Source organism: Echinococcus granulosus, assembly GCF_000524195.1.
Source record: "Echinococcus granulosus chromosome Unknown EG_S00008, whole genome shotgun sequence".
NCBI lineage: Eukaryota > Metazoa > Platyhelminthes > Cestoda > Cyclophyllidea > Taeniidae > Echinococcus > Echinococcus granulosus.
In genome coordinates this window covers 696979-721658 of record NW_020170388.1, presented here as the reverse complement: position 1 = coordinate 721658, position 24680 = coordinate 696979, and the positions used below count along the sequence as shown (strand labels likewise).

Genomic DNA, 24680 nt, shown 5'->3' with positions numbered 1-24680 from the left:
TCAGGGTGCAGAAATGCGACGATAAGAGGTATTCACGGTGACACTGGAGACGGGTCTTTTCTGCTGTTGCTGACTTCGATGGCTTGCAGCAGCCGGGAGATAAGTGCTCTTTGACCCTCCCACTTCGTGGATCCCATATTCAACATCGGCTCTTAATTGTGGATGCATCCGACGATAACCATTGGCGCTCCAAGCTGCGTGGGGATTGTAGATCCGAGTTCGAGTCCGTACTGATTGTGTCGGAGGCTGAGGCGGTCGATAAGGCACCCTCCAAGCCCGTGATTGACGTGATGTTTCAACGGCTGGTGGCAGGTAATTTCCATAGAGAGTCTTCTGGCTCACCCAAGGTGAAGTGCGATGGATGCCCGAGACATAGCGGCTTCCATGGAAGGGTGCTCTAGCTCGGGGAGGAGTGACCGCCGACTGGCGTCGATGCCTGTAGGCAGGCTGTTCGGAGCGATAGAAGGAGGGTGGGGAGTTAGGCAGCTTGACGATTGGTGAAAGGCTCAGTTGATTTTGATTAGCTACAGCCCCGTTGGGAACCAGTTGATATTGCGCGTGGAATCCTTTGCCACTGATGGTATCGTCAGTGTAGAATTGGATGTGCATGCTTCCAGACGCAGCGTAGGAATCGTGGGGCAACTGAAAAGAAAATTGGTCAGTTGAAGATTAATCGTCCCACAGTATTGGAGCCTCCTGTTTAGTCATATCACTCATTGCCTGTGCAATCATTTAAATTTAAGTCGTCTGCTTGCTGGTAGTGGTTTCGCGTTTGCAAGTGTGATTATTAAAACTTCTAAGGTTCACTTTCTAGAATTCCAGTTGCGATTGCTTTTTTGCTTACCTTCCGACCGCAGTATTCACCCAAGCGTTGAGCCGTTCCATCCGGACCATCAAATATCTTCACATAGTCATATCTAGTTGAAAAAAAAGAAAAAACTTGAAAGTGACTAAGCATTCATCACCAATTTACATGACCAACTTCAACTGCGATGTCATTATAAAAAAGGATTTTTTGTCTCTGCAGTGATTTATCACTTGAAAATTTCCCCTTTCTCAAGACCTCTTTGAACAGTTTGAAGTGGTTTCAAGCTCTTTACACTCCCTGCTTTATGCTTTGCGTGGAGGGACGCAGTTACTACTTTGTGTGCTTCAAAGTGAAAATTTGTGCATGGACGACAATCGACTTATAAAGTGGGGTATTCAACTTACGCCTTTATAAAGAACTTGTCAATGACAGATTAGAAGAAAACCTCTCAAATGGCCGTTGCAAATAAATGAAAACCAACGGAACACTTACGTGCAAAGTGTTTCCTCTTCCACTTCGAAAAATAGGAAACGAATGAGAATTGTATAATTCTTGAGATTTGAATGAACGGTCCAGTAACACTGCTGGTTCACGGGATAATCCAAATCACCAAATTTGGCATGAGAGAAGAGGTTTTGAGATGTTATGTCTGCTTTCAATTCACCACCACACACTACAAATGTGAAGGGTGAGAGGATCAAGATAATTCCACCCACTAATGAACGAATCGGCTGGGAGTGTGATTTGTGAACTGACCCGTTGAGTGTTGCGCCCTGAAACCTTTTCTCTGAACCGATCCGTCGGCATTAAAAGTGAGGAGAAGGGTAGCTCCAGTTGAAATGATTGGTGCGGGTTTACGACTACCGCAATAGCGCCCTAGCTGTGGCGCATCGGTAGTCAAGCCGTCGTAGGCGATCACTCGGTCGTACATGCATTGCTGATGTGATTCCACCTCGAATGCGTCAAACACCTGCATGCGGTTGGAAAATCTTACTACTTGTACCATTACAGTAGGTATATTACGTGGCTTACATCCACATGGGGATGAAATAACAGTGGTAGATTTTTGGAGACTTACAACTTTGACACGGTGTCCCGGTGTTGCTGTGATCTTCCATTGGCAACTCTGTCTTGCTGGGTACTCACTAGGCCAATTTGGTGTTCGAATTTCACCTTCCGGTGAGGAGATTTCTTGTTGACAACCGGCGCTTATTCCAACTTAAAAAACATGGAGCAGTATTTATTACTTATTTCATGGCTCTGGACTTGACAAGTGGCAGATAATTTTAAAAAGTAGACATAAATATGGAGCAAGGAGAAGTGTGTCCTATAAGACTGTAATACTCCCCTACTGAACGCCGTTTCCTATGGATTGAAATGCTTTTAGCCTACTCTGTCGCGTACAATCGACATTCGTCGAGAGTTTGCAAAGAAATTAAAGTAAATTGTTCTTTTTGTGACCTCAAGTATTTATTTCCAGTCTAAAGTCCAATTAATTTACTCAAAAATAAGTTTTCAAAGAAGTTTGACGGATTATTAACAATGTTTCATAACAATCGTACAACCGTTTATTTGTAAAGCACAACTATCAGGTAAACTACTCGTTTTTTCGTTTATATACTCACTTCCATGGGGCGGTTTGGCTACATACCTTCGGAATAAGTGATGGTAGCGACTAAGCAAATGGGTGCCCTGCTTGAAAATTTGCACCTCTTTTGCATTGCCTGTGGGTGAAAAATATCACTTTCCAAACTAATGAAATTCAATCAGACAGCCGAATTTCTATTTGTCGACCTTGCCTGAGGAACCAGCCAAATCCTAACACTTGTAAACTTTCTAGGCCCTCACTCGACCGATTTGCCTTTCCATATGTGCTACCGAACGAGATTGCGCTAAAAAACTTGTCCGGAAGCCCATCAGGTTTTTTCACCATGAAAGGAGGATGAACAAATATTTCAAGGCATTCCTTCGGAAAGCCGTCTGACAATGAGAACCAACTGTCACATTCCGTTATAATGGATATCGCGAATATCATAATGAAGAGACTGTGAGGAAAGTGAAGTCTTCGTAACAGTCCAAGGACTGTTTTGGAGCTTGATATTCCTATGCAGTGAACTCGGTTTTGTTAGACCCCAAACCCCTCAACTTACCATTATAAATCGAAACATGATTTGTAGAAGCCTAAGCCAACTCGGAGGAATTAGTTATCTTCGCACCATCACCCGTAGCTCCATCGACAGGTTTATTTTTCATGTGAAGATGGAACATCTGGTTGGTGTTTAAATTGCTCATATTCTTAATCCGCGATGTTATAATGTAAATATTATTCATTTTAATTTGTATCAGATTAAAAAAATATCTTTTTCGCCTCCCGCGATTCCCTTATCGCACTAATGACATTAGGCTATGCTGGGTCACCCATTATCATCGTTTTAGAGACTCGTACGCCTTATGCCTTTTTTACAGGTAGCTCGGATGTTGCACTGGTGACAGCAGTGAGTAAACCCTCTCCACAGCAATAACAACTTCGATTTCATTGACAAGATGCTACACCAAAATATTACAGTAGGATAACTAATTCTGCAGAGATCCTAACGAAAGTGCTACCGAAACGGTGCCAACTTTTGACAAATCCCCCACAATATAGAACTCATGCAATGAAAGGCATATTTTGGCAAGGTAGATTCTTGAAGAACCGCTTACGACATTAACCCAATATCGCTTCACTTTCAAGAAGTGTGAAACGACCCAGGTGGCTGCACAGTATTGCAAAAGCAATAAGGTGGAGTGGAGGCTTGGATGCACAAAACGGCTCCATTAGAGCTCTATATGGTAAGCATTTTTGAAATGGTTTTACTCCTAGGCAAAAGCGTTTGGTGTGCAAGGCGCGATCGCTATGTAACTTCGAAGATGGAATTTAAAATGGGCGAGGGGTTTTGTAGTAAATGGCATTTTTATTGCATATTTTACTGCTTGGGACTGCGATCTCCCACTATTTGACTGCCACGTTAATGACATCAAGTCATGCTCATAGAGGTACTAATGACTGGACGGCTTTAGAAATATCTCGGACGCTATTGTTCAAATTTCTACAACATTACAGCTCAAGGTAGGAACAGGACAGAAGTACTCACTCTCCTTGCAATTAAATCTGCCATACACCTTGTACCCCGGCCTACACTCGCAGTAGTATGATCCGATAGTGTTTCGACAGATGTGTTGGCAACCGCCATTATTGTCCGCACATTCGTCTAGGTCCGTGAAGAAGACTGCCCTGAATCCGGTCCGTTGCACTGAGCCATCGGTGTAAAATTCAATATTCAATTCATTGGTATGAGAAGTGATCGGTGCTGGAAGCGTATTGCCACAAAATGTTCCAATCTTCTGCTGATTGTGTTGCGGACCACTGTAGACATTGATGAAATCGTAGTTGCAGGCTTTCTGGAGTAGAAAGATTTCGTAACGGATATTTTGGTATCAAGCATCAAAATTCCCCTCTATACGAAGACAATTCAGGTAAAATCGGGAAATGTAACATTGTAGGTATTGATGAGGATGCTGCCGTGCCCGTTCCTTGCACAACACCAAGTACTTCCCACTGCCAATAGCCAGCCCACCTGTCTTGGGCTGGTTAAGACTCTATTAATCCGGATGACAGGCAGTGGAGGTACTGCGCGAATGCAACAGTGTGTAGTGATGCCTAAAGGCAGAGGACGCTCAGTGAAAATAAGATGTCTAAAAGTCGGTAACTAATCAAAGACATCCCCACATGTCTGTCGATGACGATCTCGGTCGTAGTAGTTTCATTCCTAATCTACAAAGTAGCAGTTATTAAGCGCTTTCACCAAATAACACCTCGACCTGGATAATCAGCATGCTACCTATCGTAAACTTGCACGAAACCAATCTTTCCGCAAGAACAGGAACTACAATTATTCGGAAATAGTTGCAATTTTAAAAAGAAGTTAGCGGACGCTGTGTACCAAGACAGGCGAGCAGTCCTAGGATGATACAGTTGTACTGTTAAATCTTTCCATATCGAGGCTTTCCAGATATTTGCTAGAAGGTGGAACAAGCGCACAAATGTGCCACTGAGCTCTGTCGAAAACAAGTCGAGTTTCTACCCATTGGATGTTTCTGTTACTTCACCCAAATATTTGCTAAAAACATTTGAGATGACCGACCTCAGGTCGTTGAGAGAGGAGATTGTTTTTGCAAGGGCCAACACAATATTGAACAGGCAATCGCAGCAAATTGGTCTTACCGTGTTAGCTGGCTACCCTAACCCTTGAACACTAATATTTATTTGCGAGCTTCCAGTTCTTTATCAACAAGCTTTCAAGAATTTCACCTTGGGTTTCATCGTCTATCTACATCAGGATTTGTTTAGTCAGGTTACCTTGGAGACGGCAAAACTATATCACAGCCCACATTTTTAATTGTTCTACTTTCTGTTTCATTACACACATACCCTAATGTGGAAAACTTCAATCTTTCAGTCTCAGATTAAGAAGGAGTCACAAATTTTGCTTAATATTCGTAAATTTTGAAACACGGCTTACCATTATTCGTCACTTTAGTTCCGAGAACTAAAACACTCATGTTCTGCTAATCACGGGAGATTTTGGGGCAGCTAAATGATAAGCAACTCTTTATGGCCGTAGCCTGACCTACTATCTCCATCTCATCACCTGCTAGCGAAGACTTTTTTGAAATACGCCACTCAGGTTAATAACTTACTTCTGGTGACTCACAGAAGCAATTAGTTGTATTTCGGTAGTGCGGAGTTGGAAAAACTTCCTCCTATCTACTTTAGTCAAAAGAACAATAGAACGGTTGGTCGGCGAAAAACTGCCGATGTGCATGTTGAAGATATCATAAGAAGCTGGTAAAATGAACCCAAGCTAAGGACCAATCAGAGAGCACTTTATATCCTTTCGAAACAGAAGGAATTATTAATTAGTAAGGCAAAGGGAGTGGATTTCCCCACTTTTGAAACGCAAATTTACAAGAATAATTATTAACAGGTTTAAAAACGGGGATCTCGAAGGCAACTCGAGGTTTTTTTGCACAAACTGCTAGATTTGAGGTTACCGTCCCCAGACCGAGAACATCCAACGTCCATTTTATCATTTGAGACTCAACCAACCTGTTTAAATCACAATTTTTCGCGAGATTTTTTTGCAAACTAGTAAGGCATAAATGATACCTGATTGTACCACCTACCTCAGCTAAGAAAATCGGCGCGTTATGCATATTTGACGCTGGCAAGGAACGGATTAAGTAAACTAGTTTTAAAAAAGCTTAAAAAGTGAATATGTAAACAAAAGTCTCACGCGAATGTTAGGTAATGGAATATTCAGTTAGAACCGGATGACACCTAAATGCTTTAGTATTAACATCACCGGTACCTTCGATAATTGGACCGGGTAAACGTCGCTTAAACGGTAAATCAACTACACTCTCTGGCTTCTTACCACTGTTATCATTTCACCCGAATTGCAAGCGCTAAATATCTGCGATGTGCGATTGACTAACTGCGCGAGCGAGGGTAATGGGCAGCCTCTGGCAAAAAAATTTTCATTTAGTGTTCCACTGTGGACTACTCTATCACGCACACTTCTGAGGAGACAATAGAGGTCTGTCAAAAGTGTCAGTGTTGACGGGAGAAGCTAAATGAAAGGCAAGTGGAGAATGGATACAAAGTAGCTCTCCTTCCTGTCGACAGCATCGGTTGCGTGGATTTATGCATAATGTTACATGTCCAGTTGCGTTGTAATGGATATGCGATAGCATATTGAGTTTAAATAATTTGCAGTACCCGCTTGAATGACAAACCAATCTCGAAGTAGGGATTACTTAGGCTGCAGATAGTATACAACACTATCAATATATTTCTGTGTCACTCTACTGAAGAAATCCAAAAGCAAAGTTGTAAAATACTTACGTTTTTGCCTTCAAGGTCGAAGTGAGTAAAATTGAGGAAGATGGTGGATTTGGGCGCTGCAACGATCTTCCAAATGCAGTTCTTGTTGGGTGGATACTCGGCTGGAAAGCCTGGTGTTTGAATGGTTCCGTTAGCTGCATTAATCACTCCACCACAGGCATCTAAAATGATTTTTGAAGTGTAGTAGGGTGCATGTTATATGCTGGATTAATCAATTGTTAAATTTCAACTGTATTTGAGTGAAACTGTTTGGAGTATGTGGGTCTTTGAATTTTTGGGGTTCCAAAGTGGGGAGGGAGAATTTGAGACCGAAGGAAAGGGTAGGAGTATTTCAAAATAAATAAGAAATTTCAAGAAACGCCCCTTCATGGCTTTTCAACATTGAACATTTAAAAGTTGAATTTGCAAGAAAACCCACTAACAAGGAAACGAAACATGAATTCTTTGACATCAACCATGAGTGATAAGGGATTAGTTGTTTCCTTTTTATTCAGTTTCGGCGCAGAGGCTTTAAATCGAATCCTGATAATGTAAATGCACGTCTCACAAGGGTTCTAAAATGCTCTCCTTCCTCAACCTAGTCCGATTCGGCATTTTTAAAATCTGGAAAACAGCTTCAGCTCTCTATCAGAATACTTTCTCAGTCATACAAAGTGCAAGTCTTTTGGATGACTGATTTTCGTCTGGAGATAATGAGGTCTTGTTGTGGGTTCCCAATTTTTTCCCCAAGGTCTCTTGGGGTCATTGTGCTAGTCTGTACCCGGAACCTAAATATGGCTACCAAGGTCGCCTTATGGCATCTTACGTGTCTCATCAAGACAAGTTACATGATCTTTTGAAAATATTCCACTGGTGATATTCTCCCCCTAGCTATTCCGGTATGAACCCACTGGACGCTGAAGGGATTATTAGGCAAGTATGTTCATGATATTAATAACTTGCTGTTGTCTACAAATAAGAAATTCTACTGTTGGCGTAGGTCAAATTCACCTAAAACATCCACCCCGTTGGTGTAGTTATAAACAAGTGAGCCTATCCACGGAGCCCTCAACAATTCTTTCAATATTGTGGGAATTTAATGAAATGTAAAACTAGTTGCTTTGCAAAAATTCTAAAAAACAGCAATTACTCTCACGAAAAAGAAACATAAAATGATTGTGCAAAGATTTTTGCCTACCTTCACATCTCTTGCCATCGGGATGTAGCTCGTAGCCAATTTCGCATTGACACCGGTAACTGCCAAGGGTGTTAACACAAATGTGGGAACAGCCATGCTTATTCGTCTTACATTCGTCAAATTCTACAAGGAAAAAGAGAGAAAAGTCACATTTTCTCAAGTATTCTCAGGTGTTCCGGCAGAGATGTAATGCCGTTAATGGGGCAATCATCACTTATTTTTTTTTGCAAAACTCTTTAAATCAGTACTACATCTTGTAATCCACAAAATCCAATTTGAAATAAATGTGTACTGTGGTCAAGGGTAATTACAGAATTCACAAATAATTTTACTAAATGTTCTGCCAAGGTAAAATCTACGCCCAGCAATTTGTTCTGCTCTTTTGATTAAGAAATATTCGAACCGTTGATTTACGCTAATTTGAGCAAAACATGAGGAATCCTACAGTGTTTGTTTAGGAACATCTGATAAACTACTTGGAAGGAGCAAGTTGACGCTCGTGTTCTTTGGAATTGGGTCATTTACCGAGTAAAAGCAAAGTCCTAATTTATTATTGAAGCAACATTGGAACATACCTTTCTGAAACTCGGCAGTAAATCCCTGTTTTTCAACGGAACTGTCAGAGACGAATTTGATGTACATCATGTTATTGGTCGACTTGATTGGAGTTGGTAAGTTGGAACCGCAAAGCTTCTTTAAAACTGGCGAACTCTCGGAGAGACCATCTCGAATTTCGAGGTAATCGTAGACACAGTTGTCATGCTTTTCTATCTAAAATTTAACAATCATGCAAAAAAAGTTATTGAAAAAGCTCTGCCTTGTAGAGGTTAGCACTTTATCACCTAGTGAGGGATCTATACCTGAAGGTTTATATGGATGCGGACCATTATAACATTTATTTCATCCCTTTGTCAATATACCTGCATTGTGTTAGCTGTTCTTTCAACTCTCAATCTTAGTAAATGGGCCATTTTGGGTCTCTGCCGTTGTACTCTCATCGGGTGGGCTGGCCTCTAAGTCATGCCGGCAGTCCCGGCCCTGCTGTACATTGAATAAAATATTCTGTCGAAGTATTATGTCTTAAGGAAGGTCTCAGGGCACTACGTTGATGGCAGCGAAAAGCGAACTCTATTTTAAATGACATATGCCCTGATTTACACCGCTAGGTGATAAACCTTAGCTGGGTAGAAGTCTATATCCTGCAACGGGAGAATCGCTGGCGGCCCCAAACAGAAGGGCTGAAACTGGCATCAACCTTCGGCAGCTGCCCGGTCCCTTGGTCTGCAGGCAAGCTACTAACACCTAAAGCAAAGCTATCCATGAACTATCTAGAAAAGTTCATTACGGAGCTGTCTACCTTACCTGCATGGTGATATCAATTACGTGAACTCGAAATAGCTCCTCCACTTCTCAACCCCCTAGATTAAATCCAAGTAGGTATAGCTGGTCAGTACTGAAGTGAGAACAACGTGGCAAGGAAGAATTGACGTGAAACCCTACCACCACGACACTATGTTAAAACCCGTCGTTTGATGCACGACTCTGCCTTTAGGCCAGTGTTTCCACAACTACCTATGGACAAGCGCAATGGCCGGTACAGTCTCCCGTCCCCGAATTTAGTTCTCATACAGGATGAAATTCCACATTCGGTAGAATCGCCAAGAGGGATCAGTTACATCGCAGTCAAGTAGCTCCTCAGTTGCATGAAAATTCAGTGACTGGCACAGTTTACGCGTGGGTGTTTTCTTACTGCACCAATCATTTTTTTGCGACTGATGCGGGATGTAGACCAAGGGAAGAGCTGTGGACAACGCTCAAAAAAGGGCTATGCGATAAATTGGTTGTTTGTTCTACACTTGGTTTTGTTAAAGGGACGACTTAGGTACTTTGCTATGCCAGTTGCTTTACTAATGTCGAATGCATATGTTCTGTTCGAGTATTGTATTTTCCTCCACCTTCAGGTAAGTCTCGGGGAGCTAGATATCCTCGGCTCACCTGTATTTTTACAATAGAGACTATGCGTATCAAATATCAAATGAATAGTTAAGCTGAAATGATTTAGATAATCAACGGCAGTCCTTAGTCTTTGCGTTATTTTGAATAGGTAAATCAGGAAGTTACTTTTGCAGCAAATTTTGAAAATCTCCATTAAATACGTAAAATTGTTGTCTGCAAAAAGTTAATTTTCATAATCTTGGGAGAAATTTATCCCTTAGAACTACGTTTGTTTAGTTATTATAGAATATTTTATGCAGTGAATACATATTTTAATACTTGCTTTCGGCGTCACACATGTGTGACACATCAGTTTTCAAACTTGAGACCGCATGTTATGTGTGTATATAGCATCTCTGCTGAAAAGGATGTAAAGGACTTTGGAAGAATGAATAGGAGTGGAAATAGTTGATGTCGTCTCCAAGCTATGAAACCTCTAGACTGTAATGACCGATTCTTCTCTTAGAAAGACGCTGATAGCAATGGTGAAAAGTACCAAAAGCCTCCAAAATAAAAAACAAATGTTTTCCAAGTCGAAAAACAGGCAATTTTTATTACTTTTACAATGCTTTATGCCCATGCTATAGAGAGAAGCAGTAGAAATGGTATGAAAATTGCATATGCAGTTATATTACTTAAGTCCTCCTTATATAGTGTCTGCTTTTTCAAAATTGCACAATTTCACGAGTAACATTTTTTTAGACAAAAATATATTTTCAGTTTTAAGCAAGCCATCAAATATAGGTATTTTTACTCATAAAATGACCTTTTTGGATGTTTTGCCAATCTCAGTTTTATGCTCAAAATTTATATTTATTTTGAACAAGGGAACTCAAGAACTCCGATTCGTATCTACTTGAAAATGAAGCACAATGTCAACATTACTCCAAGCTATAGCTCAGAATCTGTAATAATTAATAAAATGATGTTGATTTTTCAGCCTAATAGGGTTAGAGAAGTAGATCTTCAGGTTACGCAACTCGGCTGCCACATACGTAGTTTATTTCACAGGGCGTTTAAGTTTGTGGCTCCACAAAGCCGTGGAGAGGCGCATGCGCATTTTGCTTTGTGAACGTTTTAGCCACTAAGTTTGGCGCGTTGTACGATTGATGCGTGTGCATTTTGGTGTAGTCATAAAGCCGCAAACCTACACTTCAAGCCGTTTAAATCGTAGGACCAATTTCGTCGGCTTCACTGTTTAGAGGTGCTTAAACTTACATTCATATAAATTTGTCCATATTCTGTACAAATTGGAGAAAAATCTTGTCTTTCAAATAATAAATTGGGCTCTCATTTATAGACCAATGAAGTCTAAAAGTTTTCCCACTGAGTTAATGATCCAATCATGCTCAGAGTATTTACCACTCTAAATTTTTACAACAGACTGCATTGGCCCGCCTTAAAAGGTGCAAATTCCCAAAATTATGTTTTAAAAAAATATGTTTTAAACGAAATGTTCATGCAATTGACGCCTAGGTCATTTATGACATTCATTCATACCGCTGTGTTAAGATACCCTCTTTGGTACGGTGAATACAAGAGACTGCCTCTGGCCACTACTGGTGTCATTTGTCATCAGTTTTTATTAGATGTGGTTTTAAACTTTTAGGTGAAAAGTATAATTATTCCTTCATCTTAAAAACCCGCAAATATTTTTTTCATTTTAAATCCACCCTATCCATTTTCGTCACGGTTTGATTATGACAGTTTAAGCAAAGAACTAACACAGACTTAAAAGCAACAATTAATAACAAAGTAGACTTTGTAGCTAACAAAAGCGTAAAGGTGGAGGCACTTAATCATCTATGAAATAAATAATTTTGCCAGACAATTTGCAAGTAAAAATTCCACAAAACCAAAGCTATTAAAGTGTCTGCAAGCCAACGTGAGAATTATCTTGGAAAGAGGGCTAATGTTATCATCAATTACTTGCCCCAAAAATGCAAATTTATTAAAACATGAATTTATAAGGAGAAATTTCCGAAAAATAGCGGGTGATTTTATACCAAAAAAGCCAATTTCTGCATTAAGGCGCTTACATCGAAGGATTGGAATGCCAAAGCCACAGAGAATCCAGTAGGAACGACAATTTTCCAAATACACTCCTTGTTGGGTTTGTAAAATTCCGGATAGCTTGGACTTGTAATAATACCTTCTTCCTGTACAATTTCACCTCCACAGACGGCTAGGAGAGTTGCATTAGTTTTAGTACACGCTTACCTTGATATTCAGCTACAAATCCTGTACTGAGGGAACCAGAAGATCGTCTATACTCTATCCAAAGTCTTGACTTCGTGGATATTATCATCGATGGAAGGGTTTTTCCACAGTACCTCCCTAAGATACAAATATTTTATAAAAATGGTAAGTCCTCTCACCTATTAATGGAGATCCCGAGTAGTATCCATCCCGAACCTCCACATAGTCACTGGCACAAGCCAGTTGGGAAGACCCCCGACTCAACGCCAGTCCTCCTCCCCCAACCACCGATTTCAGATCATCATGCTGTTGAAAAACGTCAAGGTAAGTGAAATTGAGATGAATTCGCTCGCCCATTGCGCCAATAATTCGCCACTGGCAGAATAGAGGTCCCACGGAAGCAAATTCCAAAGAAGAAGGAGCTGCGGATTCGATGCCACCATGGTTTTGATCATGCAATTTCTCTGTAATTGAGGCAAACTTTGCCCATCGACTATCGTCAGAGACCATTCGACCTTGGTGATCACCCACCATGCCCGAGAGCCGATGGGCGGTGGGCAGTTCGTGTGTCAGAGGGTGGTAGAAGGAGGCAGGGTCTGTGAGAATTTCGGGTGAGTTGAAATCAATATCGGGCACGGAGGCAGTGTTGTAGTCGTGGCTGTTGTGAATGACCCATGACATCTGTGGCGAGGCGAATGTGCCTGATGGCTCCATTAGGGTTCGACCGCAGGCTGCAATTCAAGGCAATACTCGCTTGTTCAAAATCTACCCATATTTCATTTCATACAGTTAGAAGTATTTCGCTAAGACTGTTCCTTTTTTTGAAGAACTGACTTTTAAGTAATGCAAAAATTAACATTCAGGTTTTCTTCAACTATGCGGATATAAGAACACGTATCAATACTGTTTTGAAATGATATTCAACAAATTAATTTCAAATGTCCAAAATTTTGGTATTTTACAAGATTTTCTAGTAGCAACACTTTTCTAAAAGTGTTGGATTAGAACAATCTAGAAGAAGGTCAATTTGTAATCCCAAAATGATATGGACATTTAAAGGAAATTTTAGCACTTTTATATATATTAGTCTTTTAGAAAATCTGTATGAGTTAACACATTCGCAGCTCGTGTGACACATATATGCAACACCTCAATTTCTATACCTAGGTCCTCACGTCACAAATGTGTGACGCGTTACTTAAAAGGAAGCCAAAGTAAGTAGGCGGATGCAGAGGTCAATTTTCCCCTGAGAGTCTTAATACTTCGAACCAAATTTTATTTGTGTACGTAAGGCCATACAATGTTTTTTCTGAGACAAGTTCTAAAGTTTTCAACACTTCAGAAAATCTTGTCACTTGAGACAGAAATAATTTTATGCCATTTAAATACAAAAGAAAGCTGCTAAGTTCATCACTCTAGTAAACAATCGAAATTAGGCTTGAACCTACTTTTGTGAGCAGAATTTGTTTCAAAATCTAGTCTTGCACAAAAAAAACGCTTCAACTCTCCCCGAAGTTACATCATTTCAAGCCAAAATTGAAGGTATGTTTACCCTCTTTTTTGTGGAATTCATACAAAGGACTGTTGTTTAAGAAGTTAAATGCCGTGGTCCTATGGAGACTGTTTACTCGGCTAACTAGTGGTGCACGAAGTTACCATTTACGTACGAAATGGAAAATTTAGATAATAAGGAGGTAAGGCGTCTGTTAACTTTAATTTACGACACTACTGGGTAAAAAAGTACTTATTTTATCAATGATGCACCAAAAGTTGTCTCTTAGCTTGACTTTGCACAGACTATTCAGTGTGTGAAACACTGACTGTATTATAAGGAACTCAGCGTAGACCTCTGTCTTCTTGCGTACGAAATTCAAATCACTAACAGGTAGTATACTTAATTTGAAAATAATTTCTTAAATCAGCTTAACTTTCCACTGACTGCCTAAAATCGCACAATCTCACCGTTTTTCAACAATTTGTACTCATTGTTTAATTCACTAGGAAGAAATGGCCTATTCAATGTTTAGAGAGTCTATATTTTAAAGGTCCATTTAAGGGGATACGTGAACTGTGGCCGAATATTCTTTGCATCGTAAACCATGCATCTTTGAAAAAACTATGAGGCTACCAGTTCATTCAAAAGAAAAACGCAAGGTTGAAGAAACAAAACACCTGAATGGTTATTCATGGATTTAAACTGGCTTATTTGTCAAGATTTCATGACCTACATGGATAATCTTCCAGGCCGAACTTATTTAAAGACCTAATATCTACTAATGCGCAATATTGAAATGTCACTCGCTTACTGACATTTTTATTCATAATGGGCATATTCACCACTTGAAACCTATGTTATTTACAGGGTTGCTTTCGGTGCAAGCTTACATGGACATCCATAGAGCTTGTTGGTTTGTCGGACGTCACCCGGACTGAGTTGAATACGCTGACCAATGGGGGGACGAGGGCAGCAGGCCTTGGGTCGAATCGTCTCATCCTTATTGGCCTTAGCGAAGGTGCCCTTTGCGTAGTGCATAATGGAGCTATAGTCGTAGGGCTCTCGCAGCGAATTCACCTCACCCGAGTCCATCTTCTTAAAGTTGAAGTCCTGTCCCTCTACAACATTCTCCAGCAGAATCTCCACATGATCTAGGAGGAGAAGAAGAAAAAGACTTATTCTTAGGTCCTCTTGAACTTTGTTTATTCCATTAGCGGTGGAATGTGCAACTTCGCTGATGTTTATTCGTAAAATGAAAAGGCAGGTGGGAAGAGCGAACTTGCTAAGAATTTGCAAACACAACCCATTTGCACACATAATGACAATTTGTTCCCGTCATTTCAGAAGGTTACTAGTAAATTTTCGAAGGAATTACAGCAGAATTTTGGTCCACTATTTCATGAAAATTAAAAAACGGACAGAATAATGCAAGTTCTCCATACAGCCTCGCACTGCTGCGCCCTGATCTCAAATTTCCGAAACCAAACTTTTTACTTAAATGGGCAGAAAATTGGAGAGAGGGAAAGTAAAAACCAAGGAAAGCATCAAATATGGGTACACAAACGCAGCTGCGCTAGCATAACTTTGTGTGAACGTCAGTTGTTATTACCAGGTCACTACTTACCAGGGATTCGAGAAGCATACATCACACATATTTAACTCCGTTTCAATGGATTCGTTGCAAATACCAAAGAAAACCGACTTTTAAAGCATAGAAGTGGCAGTTGAAATTAGTTCTAATTTCATGTTGGTAATCAACACAGACCGGGGAAGTCGCAATTTCTGTCCTTCCCTTTCACCAGCAGCTACCTCAGAATGCCGTGAACTTAAATCCAGGTTGCGCCCATAGTTAGAACAATTCCCCTTCAAAGTTTTCCTGAAATATCCCTAAAAGTCGAGCAAGCATGTCTAGAGAGACCCGTTTAGTTAACTATGGATAGTAAGTAGTTAATACATTAAACCGGAATTAATAATTCACCTAAACTTGTGAAAAAATCCGCTTGATTTCAGCTCGAAAACTGAGGAACTTTAACCCACCATCTCTATCCGGCCTGGTGTGCTCATGCCAAAAGCCAATGACATGACCCAACTCGTGAATAACAATGCCCTTTTTGTCACAGTTCTTGCCAATTGATATAGCCTGCGGTTCGTCCTCACTTCGGCGTCCTACGTAAGAGCAACATCTGAAAAAGAAAGCGGCCCTCAATTTAATGAAGGTTTTTTGACTTTCTTCTACCATCCAATGGGGACTAGAGTAAATCTGAATACCTTCAAAGATTCGTGTGGTAATCAGCCAGCTAATATTTAGGCTTACATGAAACGAATACAGTAAGTCAGGACGATTTTTCCCATAATCTTTCGACTACATTATGCTTGACAGATGGCCTCCAATGTAAAAAAAATGGAAGGATTTAAAGGCAACGGTCTACCTGTCAATTTGGTGTAAAGGTCAGGCCGATGTCAATCAACTAGATTAGCCTTGAGGAAAAATTACACAAGCTTTTTTGTAACTCTGTAATGCTCTATTCCCTCAAAGATTGCACTTTACCTTTAATCAGAAATTGGCAATATTTTGATTCCTTTAAAACACATTTGACTGGCAGCTTACCCACATGGCTTGACAGTGAAGATGATGTAGGATTTGTGCTGGGGTTCACGTTCAACAAAACTCAGGCATGTATGATTCTCCCAATGCCTCATGGCTTTCATAATAGTGGCTTTAGTTTCACCTAAAAAGTCATCAAAAAAACTAATGTGTAATCGCAAATTCACCAATTTGTAACATTTGCGGTGGACAAAGTTTAATGAAAAACTTTCTCATGTAAATTTTGGCATTCGAAAGGAACTTGAATTTCCAATTAGTTACTTGAATCAAGACATTGAACGTAATATAGGGAAAAGGCTTCTGAAAGCTTGTAAAAGGATAATATTTGTTTTATTAACACACTTAACTTTGCAGAGCCTTCAGTCGCCCCATTTTTCGGTTTCTTCTTGGCGCCAAGGCTTTCTGCCTAATTCTAGATTTCACCTTTCCATGGTGTGACATAAGAAGTCATGAATTATGAAGTCTTCAGCGTTTAAGCACATTTCGGTAGAACATAATAAAAAGTACAGAAATTATTTAGCATATCAGATCGTGCATATCATTCCAAGCATAATCTTGATCTCATGAGGTTTCAATATCACCTTAACTGATGTAGAAAGATTAGCTTCAATGACATTTTTAATTCGCTCTCAATTGGGGCCTAGAAATCCCTTCATCAGCCATATCATGCAAAAACGTGTAGTGGTGGATAAAAATAACGAAAGAGAGGGTCATCTGAAGGCTGGCTGCCAGCGCTGCCTGGTTGACAAGGTCAATAAAATGCAGACACACAGAAAAGGAGACTTAAAAAGTGACCTTGACGAGTGGATAACGTTCACGTCGTAATTTAAATCAATTATGTGACACACGCAGGTAATAAGAAACCGGTTTCGTTCTAGCATCCTTAAAATCTACGAAAATTAGCTTGGCAAATTAGCAAAAACAAGACGTATTTTGTCGCCGATGTGTGCAGCTGTGTGTGTACGTGCGTGCATGACAAGTGCATGTCACTTCCGGATATACGGATTTACGTGTTTGCTGTGCAACCCGTTCCTGTAAACAGTGCACACAGAAATGGTCTCGTAGCGGGGAATATTCTTTGTGTCCTATTCTAATCTACTGAATCTTGGGTCTCGAATAGATGGTTTAAAGAGATGAGTGGTTTCCTTGGTCCAAGGATGATTACACTTTTCGGTTTCGAGTAGCATGGATTTAAGCAGAACGTGTCTGCGTTTACCTATCCGAGTCTGGTAATGGAATCGTTAAATCTGGGATAATAGATGTATCCTTATCAATAGTGCCTGTCCAGTGGGTGACAGATTACCTTTTTGACACGAAACTAGCCATCGTTTAGAACACTGTGACACCAAATAACACTTTTAGAACTGAATACCCTAGTTTCATTGTACATCCGCCTTAAGCAAGGGGAATGTATCTGCATGTCACCAGTGTTTAAGAAAGTTTTACTACCGATCATCTTCGAAGAAAATTCTATAAAAATTAGAACACCACTGGGAATTAAGTGAACTGCTTCAGAAACTTGCAATTTCTATCATTTCCAAGAGCATCCAGTCAAAGAAAGTTCTTCCAAAACTACACAGTACTAAACATCATGAAACTTTCACATCTTCTACATTAAATGGTAAACTAATTTCTATTCCTGTGTGTTTGAAAGTGTGTGGGGAATTCTTGAAAGCTCTACAACAACTTCACAGTTCGGAATGATGGTAAATGCAAAAAGGTAATCCGTATTCAGATTGACATCACCTAAACGGAGCTTTTGGCTGTTACGACACTAGCGTCGCAAAAATGGCACCTAATATAGCTGTTTACAGAAAGCGATCTATAAATTGAGCTCCATTAAGTAATTGGATACTAATTGGTTCACAACTTTTTTAAAAGAATAAAGTAAATGAAAAAAAGAGTTTGACAACAACTTCCTCTTGCATCCTCAACATTCTTATTCACGTTTCTCAGAAACTACTTACTGTATTTAGAGAGGGAGATGAATATAGGAAGTGCGTTAATTTTTTTTTCGCGGACATACATTCCGATTAAACTCATTTTAGCCGCATCTAATTTACCAAAGAAATACATAATTTATTCTGGTCCAATCGTTGAATTTTTCATAGCTCCATCGAATTACCTGATAATTTGGTAGTGGATGGGATTCGTAATGGTGATTGAAGATAAGTGAGATTTTGTTCACTTGGTAAAACACAGAAAGGCACCCACATGAGAAGCACAGCTTTTGGACAATCTGGGGTATTATTTACGCAAGTCACTGGACTCTCCACCCAAGGGGGATCACTCAGACGTACACAAAGCCGCGTAGACTTACTTGTAAAGTTTGCCTGTATTACATAGGGAATGACACCGTAGGGCCAAGTTCTCGACTTGTACGCCGTTGCAGCTCTCCGAACCCGCCGCCTTGGACGGTCTTCCTCAGCCAAACCAACTTGGTCCTCCTCATCCACTTCCTGGAGTGTCTTCAGACTCTGCTTGACACTGCGCCGACTTCTTACGACCGATTTCACTTCTTTTGACTGTATTACTCTTTCAAGAATATTTTGTTGTTTACGTGACAGCATGGCGAGTTTGGCCTGAAGGTTCCTTTGACGCTCAGCAATTCGTTGCAATCGATGAAGATACTGTTCTCGTCTCAATGGAGCATCGTCTGCCAAGGCTTCCTTTCGATTCCTTCGCCGCTTGCGACGAAAGTGGCGACGACGCTCACGCTGGCGTTTGTTTGCACCCTTCGTGGCTTTATTTCGCGAGTTGGATGCGAGATAAAGGGGTTTTTGGGCGAATGACCTGGTGAGGGAGAAAGTGAAGTTTCTATGGCCTATCGGCATTTTTTATCACTCGATCTTGAGTGATGCTTGCTAGGTTTGTCAGTGCACATGGATGATTCACAGTAGACATCTTTTTTACGTTGTGCATGTATACAACCGATATCTATATATGTAGAGTACTTTCAGACGTGCGGATGAATTTAAATAAAATGCCCTGCTTAGAAATCCATTGGCAAAATTTTCTGCAGTTCAAATAAGAAAAGTTAAGAATGACAGAAACAAAGTAGAGGATCCTGTTTCCTAGTTGGAAAACTAAATGAATCGCAGGTGGGATATTTCAGATAATCAAGTAGTTAACATTGCGAATTTATTTTTAAATACCCACAAGACTTTTTCTCAAGAACAGTTACGTGGAAGGAGATTATTTGAAAAGAGTAGTGCTATCAAGTTTTGTAAAGTTCTAAGGACAGGAGAGATGTTTGCAGTTTTAAAGGTTTAAACACAGTACAAATAAATCACTTCACTTTTCGAATCACCGACAGCGGTAGTGAGATTTAACAAGGCACAAAATTACCAATGAAAATGCTATAAAGGCCATAACTATCCCATCAAGCAATTAATTCATTTTTCCTCGTGAATTCTGCAAATGATTTGGAATATTTAAATTTATAGAAGTAAGTCAGGAACCTAACAGTTTCTCATGGAGTTATGAGCTTCATTTCATGTACTTCCCGGATGTTATGGAAGAGTTGGCTAAAATCATGGGATCAGTTCATAGTAAATCTGCGATTTCTTTCTCGACTAGATCTTTTTCTATCATATGTACACTTGAGTTCAGATGTAGCGCAAAACCATTAAATTAGCTAGTGCTCTACTTGTTCCCAACATTGCTTTCGGTGGCGGTTTTGAACTTATTTTCTCCATCCCCCACAGACTTATCAGCAGAGTCGCGGTATCCATGGTAGGCGTAGGTGTCTGAGTGTTCAATCCACTGTTGGAGCGGTTTTTCGGCGACGCTTCCGTAACGCCTAACCATGTTTTCCGCCTCGGCATCTGATAAGGCGATGTCTCCCGTGTAGCCAACTATAATGGGATGGAGAAATAGTATATATATATAGTAAATAGTCTTTTGGATATTGCTCTGTGAGTTTGAGTAGATACCTCATATCTTGTGCTTTTCTTTCAAAAACACAACTAAAAGCGTGTGGCTATATAGAATTGGAAGACTTTTTAAAAGCAATATAACTCGTTCAGGTGTGAAGCATATTTTTCATAAGGATTTTGGATGCATACAGAGGAATTATAGCAACAGAAATTAATCCCACATCGTTTGGCAGACGTAAAAATGCCAGGGCATTGGACACCAAATGTAGTTTTAATTACTCATGGTCGTTTTGAGACAAGCAAGAACATTAAATTTTTCGCTCTCCTGTGGGCCTAAATGCAACTGAACATTTTATTGAGGTCACTCGGGGTCACGACGGCTAGCTGTTCAGCCGACTGGCTAGCATGACGTATCGTGCAGCTTAACTAAGTTACCTGCTAGGGGTATCGCCCAATCTAGACTTCGGTTTCGTTTCGAGGCCCCTAAAAATACATATTCATTTATCTCTGCAAATAAGTGAATTATATCCTACACATTGGCCAAGTTTGTCGTCTAAACAGCTGATAACGAACAGATCTTTCTTGAAATAACACTTACTTTAATTTATTCCAGGTACCAGGAGCTCCTGGCTATTGAATAACTGATATTTACGAGTAGTATGACTAGATTAGCGGGAATTGGGTGCTTATCATGCAAAAATAGAAGATGATGCATGAAGGAAATATGAGAAACGTTCTTTAAAACATGTTTTTTTTTTCATATTGAGACCGCAATAAAAAAATTGCAAACTAATTTGCATACACTGGATTGCTATCAATTGTCCTGACCTGTGCGATGGTCCGCATCTCCTTTTTTCACAAAGTGAACACATGCATCGCGAAATCTGAAGTAGGTTTCTCTTTACACTGCTGATTAACCAAGCCATACCCAATATGGTACATTTGATGCATACATTGTTTGTGGCGCTGTCGATTATGCATTTCGGATTGCAAAAAGTAAGCTTTGGTTAATAGTGATGCAGGGAGAATAGGTTGCTTTGGACAGGCACATTACTTGAAAAGAGGCAGAACATAAAGGAAACAGCAGCTGGACACAAAAAAGACATGACTTAAGGCGGATGAATCAGTCACCTTGAGGTTCCATTAAGTAAGCCCATTAACTGTCCCAGCGCCATTGACATCAGTTAAACCATCAGGTATAGACTTCTATGGGGAAATGTTAATAATTGTCCAGAGGGCGAAAAATACGCCTTATTTTGCAAAATTGGCGCATCAATTGTGTTTAGGACTTCAAGAGTTAGGTTTACGAAATCCATTGTCGCATGTACGTTAGTCACTTAACGATGATTAACGTCCTGATCATATATTAGTTTTCCTGCTATAGTCACACGATTCTGGGTGTTGTGCAGTAAACTAGTTTTCTCGTGTAGACTACTCCATGTTTTTTCAAAAAATGATCTGAAAAATGGTCCCCCTTTTATGCATTCATCAACCTCTAGGCAAACATTATGCATTGGACTACGTTATAGTGCATTATTTTATAAGATGACCATCGTAACGCACGCTCACACTTTTATCAAGAAAACTTTGATGGGATTACAAAAGAAGGAGAGAAAGCTATGGGGAGATTTGCCCTCCGATCGCGCATATTAGAGATGGTTTCATTCGCTTTTGGTTTTATTCATTCCGTCTTAAGCTCAGATCCCGTGATTCAGTTTAAAAGTAACTAAAGATTTTTGTAAACAAACACCCAAAATAGGTGGTGAGGGCAACGGGAAACTATTATGTACATAACGTATCCAAAGGACGGCTTATGTTATCAGTTTACAACGTACATTGTTTCAAACTGACGGTATTTAGGACATCTCCAAATGATTCAACATAATAGCCCAGCGCATGACTAATTGTCCATTCCAAAAAAACATTTATGATGTGTCCTACTGTAACTCCTATTTCTGGTGATTATGATGATGACACAAGAGAACATAATCACTACAACTGTAAATTTTCTGGTTCAACACCAAACATGAAAGCGGAACAGGATGCTGCACTAGACAATCATCTGCTAAGTTTATTTCCGCGTGTGTCGCAGTGTGTATAATCAACATCCTGCCTTCAGCTCATATTCCGTAGTTTTACATGTTTTAGGGGATTGTGTCATTCGAATAAAGGTGTTATCACCGCGATCCTCTGTAGAGACATCCACCATAACGCCGGTTATGAACTAGTCTGTGAAAGATCTAGAAAGCGCTAACCCAAGTTTAAATGATGCTTAGCCTGTAGCACATCTTAATTCGTCATTTGTATTTTTCCTTTATAGAAACAAGTTTAAATAGTATGGTTTGAGAACTTGATGAAGGACATTTCTAGAAGCCATCTTTCAGCCTTCCTATCATAAAACTGGATACTGCATGGACCGTGATAATGGTTTAATCCCTGTCCAGGGGGGAAGCATGGGTAGGCGTGCGTATGTCTTCCCTTCTATTCCTTTGGGCTAAAATGGGGGCCACAATGACCCTGCAGTCGTGACTGCAAAGTAGGTCTATCGGCTTCTATGATAAATTATACCCAAATCTCTAGACGGTCGCGCCAGGAACTAGGCTTCTCAGCCCCCCAACCCCCTGCCTGCCTACCTGGCTGCAAACCTTTGTTTGAGGGGAAATTGCGATGAAAAGACGCGCCAAAAACTTAAAAATTTCAGTGGTCTCTAATGGAAGAGAACAGTATGGCTTTAATATTTTTCTAAGGGATGCTATGCCTTATGATGTGCGGAGGTAACTGCATTAAAATTTACGTTAACCGATTGAAACCTATTCCCTTTAAAGGTCATGGTTTTCCGAGACTTTAAATTGATGGGGAACAATAATTTAATCATACCCCTTCATAGTGCCATGACCTAAAGATGTGGGAAATGGTTTCACTAATTATACGATCTGCCCCTGTAATTACTTTCATTTCAATGGAACCTACCATAACACAAATCTGAAAAATTATTCAATTAAAATATTTCCAAAATAGTGGATTAATCAGCTTGTTTGCTTAGAACCTATGCAAATTTTTACTTTGTGCCATTTCAGCCACACGATTTAAAGCCTCTTTTCGGTAGTTATGTTGGGAATCTACACTTCAAAATCCGAATTCCGATATACAGTGGCAATTATTTGAGTGAACTTTTGCCATCAAATGATTAAGGCAAGAAGAAAGCTGATGTCGGTAAAAAGCGCGGAGTGAAAAGCCAAGTTATCTGCTACACGACCTCACGAATGCAAGTGGTAAAAGGGAAAAGGACGATAATTTAACACTCCTTGATGGAAAATTTATACTGGCCTAGTGCCCTCTGCTTGGCCTTCGATAAATCGTATCTTACCAATTTTCAAATACCTCTCTAAATTTACAGGCAGTCGGTGTAAATACATTTACGTGATAATATGGACAAAATAACATTTATGGGCCTGTTGTATTAAGACGTTATCTTCAAGAGTCGCGTAAGAGTACCATTTTTAGCATTTTTCTCCACTTTCGTAAGAAATTCAGGACCATATTCATGAAAAATAATGGCCATGATGAAAGGTAAGGCATTATAAAACTTCGAAAATCTGTATTTGGACGTTCGCATTCTAACCAGCAATGTCTTGGGAAGTTTGTTATGCCAAACAAGATAGGGGTTTTCAAAAACAACAAGGGGATTTTAATCCACAAATAAAGCTACTGGTGATTCCATAAGACAGGAATCATGTAGAGAAGTTTGACGAATAACAACCTTGCACAGATATGTGTGCAAATTGGTTTTTGATAGAGGGACCATTTTAACGAAATGTAAATAAATTGTTCATGAACCTCACTTGCTTTACAGGGATCCAGATATCTGCCTGTAGGATATAATTCCTCGAGACTTCTTTCCGGCTCGAATTCCATGATAGACGCAACAGATTGTGGGAAAGTGCTTTGACTAGCTGCGGACGAAGCATTTGCAAAAATCCCCCTTTTGGGCGTGGAGTATTGACTGCGTGATTGGCAAGGTGTTGTAAGAAGAAGAAGAAGAAGAAGGAGAGTGAAGCTGAGTGGTCGTGTAAAATAAAACCTAGTAGTTCGATGCATTGTGTGTAGTTACAAGTCTTCCTTATCACCAGTGCCCATACATATGAGAAGGATGTATGTACACAGACACAATAGTAGGCACGTTGATACACTTGTGACCGGTGGCTTTATACGAGCATAGTCTATGATGGTATGATCTGGAGGACCACATATGCAAGCCTGCTCACCACATGCAATTGGACGGACCGACGATCATACAACAGCTGATGCTGCATCCATTGGTCCAGCCGCAAACTGGATGCGGATTGGTGGACACGGTCAGTTGCGTATTCTTGTGCGCTTGTATGCGTATGTGCGCAATAAAAGGGTTTTATGGCTTTCGATTAAATGTATTTATTTCAACCGACGCCATCATCTGACCAAGAGTGTTTACTTTTTGGTTGTCAGTGTCTGATATCGATGCTGATTGGTCATCCTTTCAGGATACGATAAGTCACCGGTTTTGACGTGAAATAAGCGGCATCCTAGAGCCAGCAAA

General features: G+C 40.1%; 1 protein-coding gene across 1 annotated transcript; it reads right to left on the bottom strand. All coding sequences in view use genetic code 11, as the record gives it.

Moving 5' to 3' along the window:
• On the bottom strand, window positions 1-20036 carry EGR_01961 (Tolloid-like protein; the record flags this gene model as incomplete). The annotated part of the gene is made up of 17 exons (XM_024491210.1): window positions 1-642; window positions 845-917; window positions 1301-1481; window positions 1565-1778; window positions 1887-2026; window positions 3943-4249; window positions 6756-6916; window positions 7933-8055; window positions 8409-8703; window positions 11967-12112; window positions 12148-12264; window positions 12306-12857; window positions 14512-14772; window positions 15659-15804; window positions 16230-16350; window positions 18547-19019; window positions 19876-20036. The coding sequence occupies 17 exons, from the start codon at window positions 20034-20036 to the stop codon at window positions 1-3; spliced, it is 4113 nt and encodes a 1370-aa protein (XP_024354353.1).
• Window positions 20037-24680: the final 4644 nt, after the last annotated feature.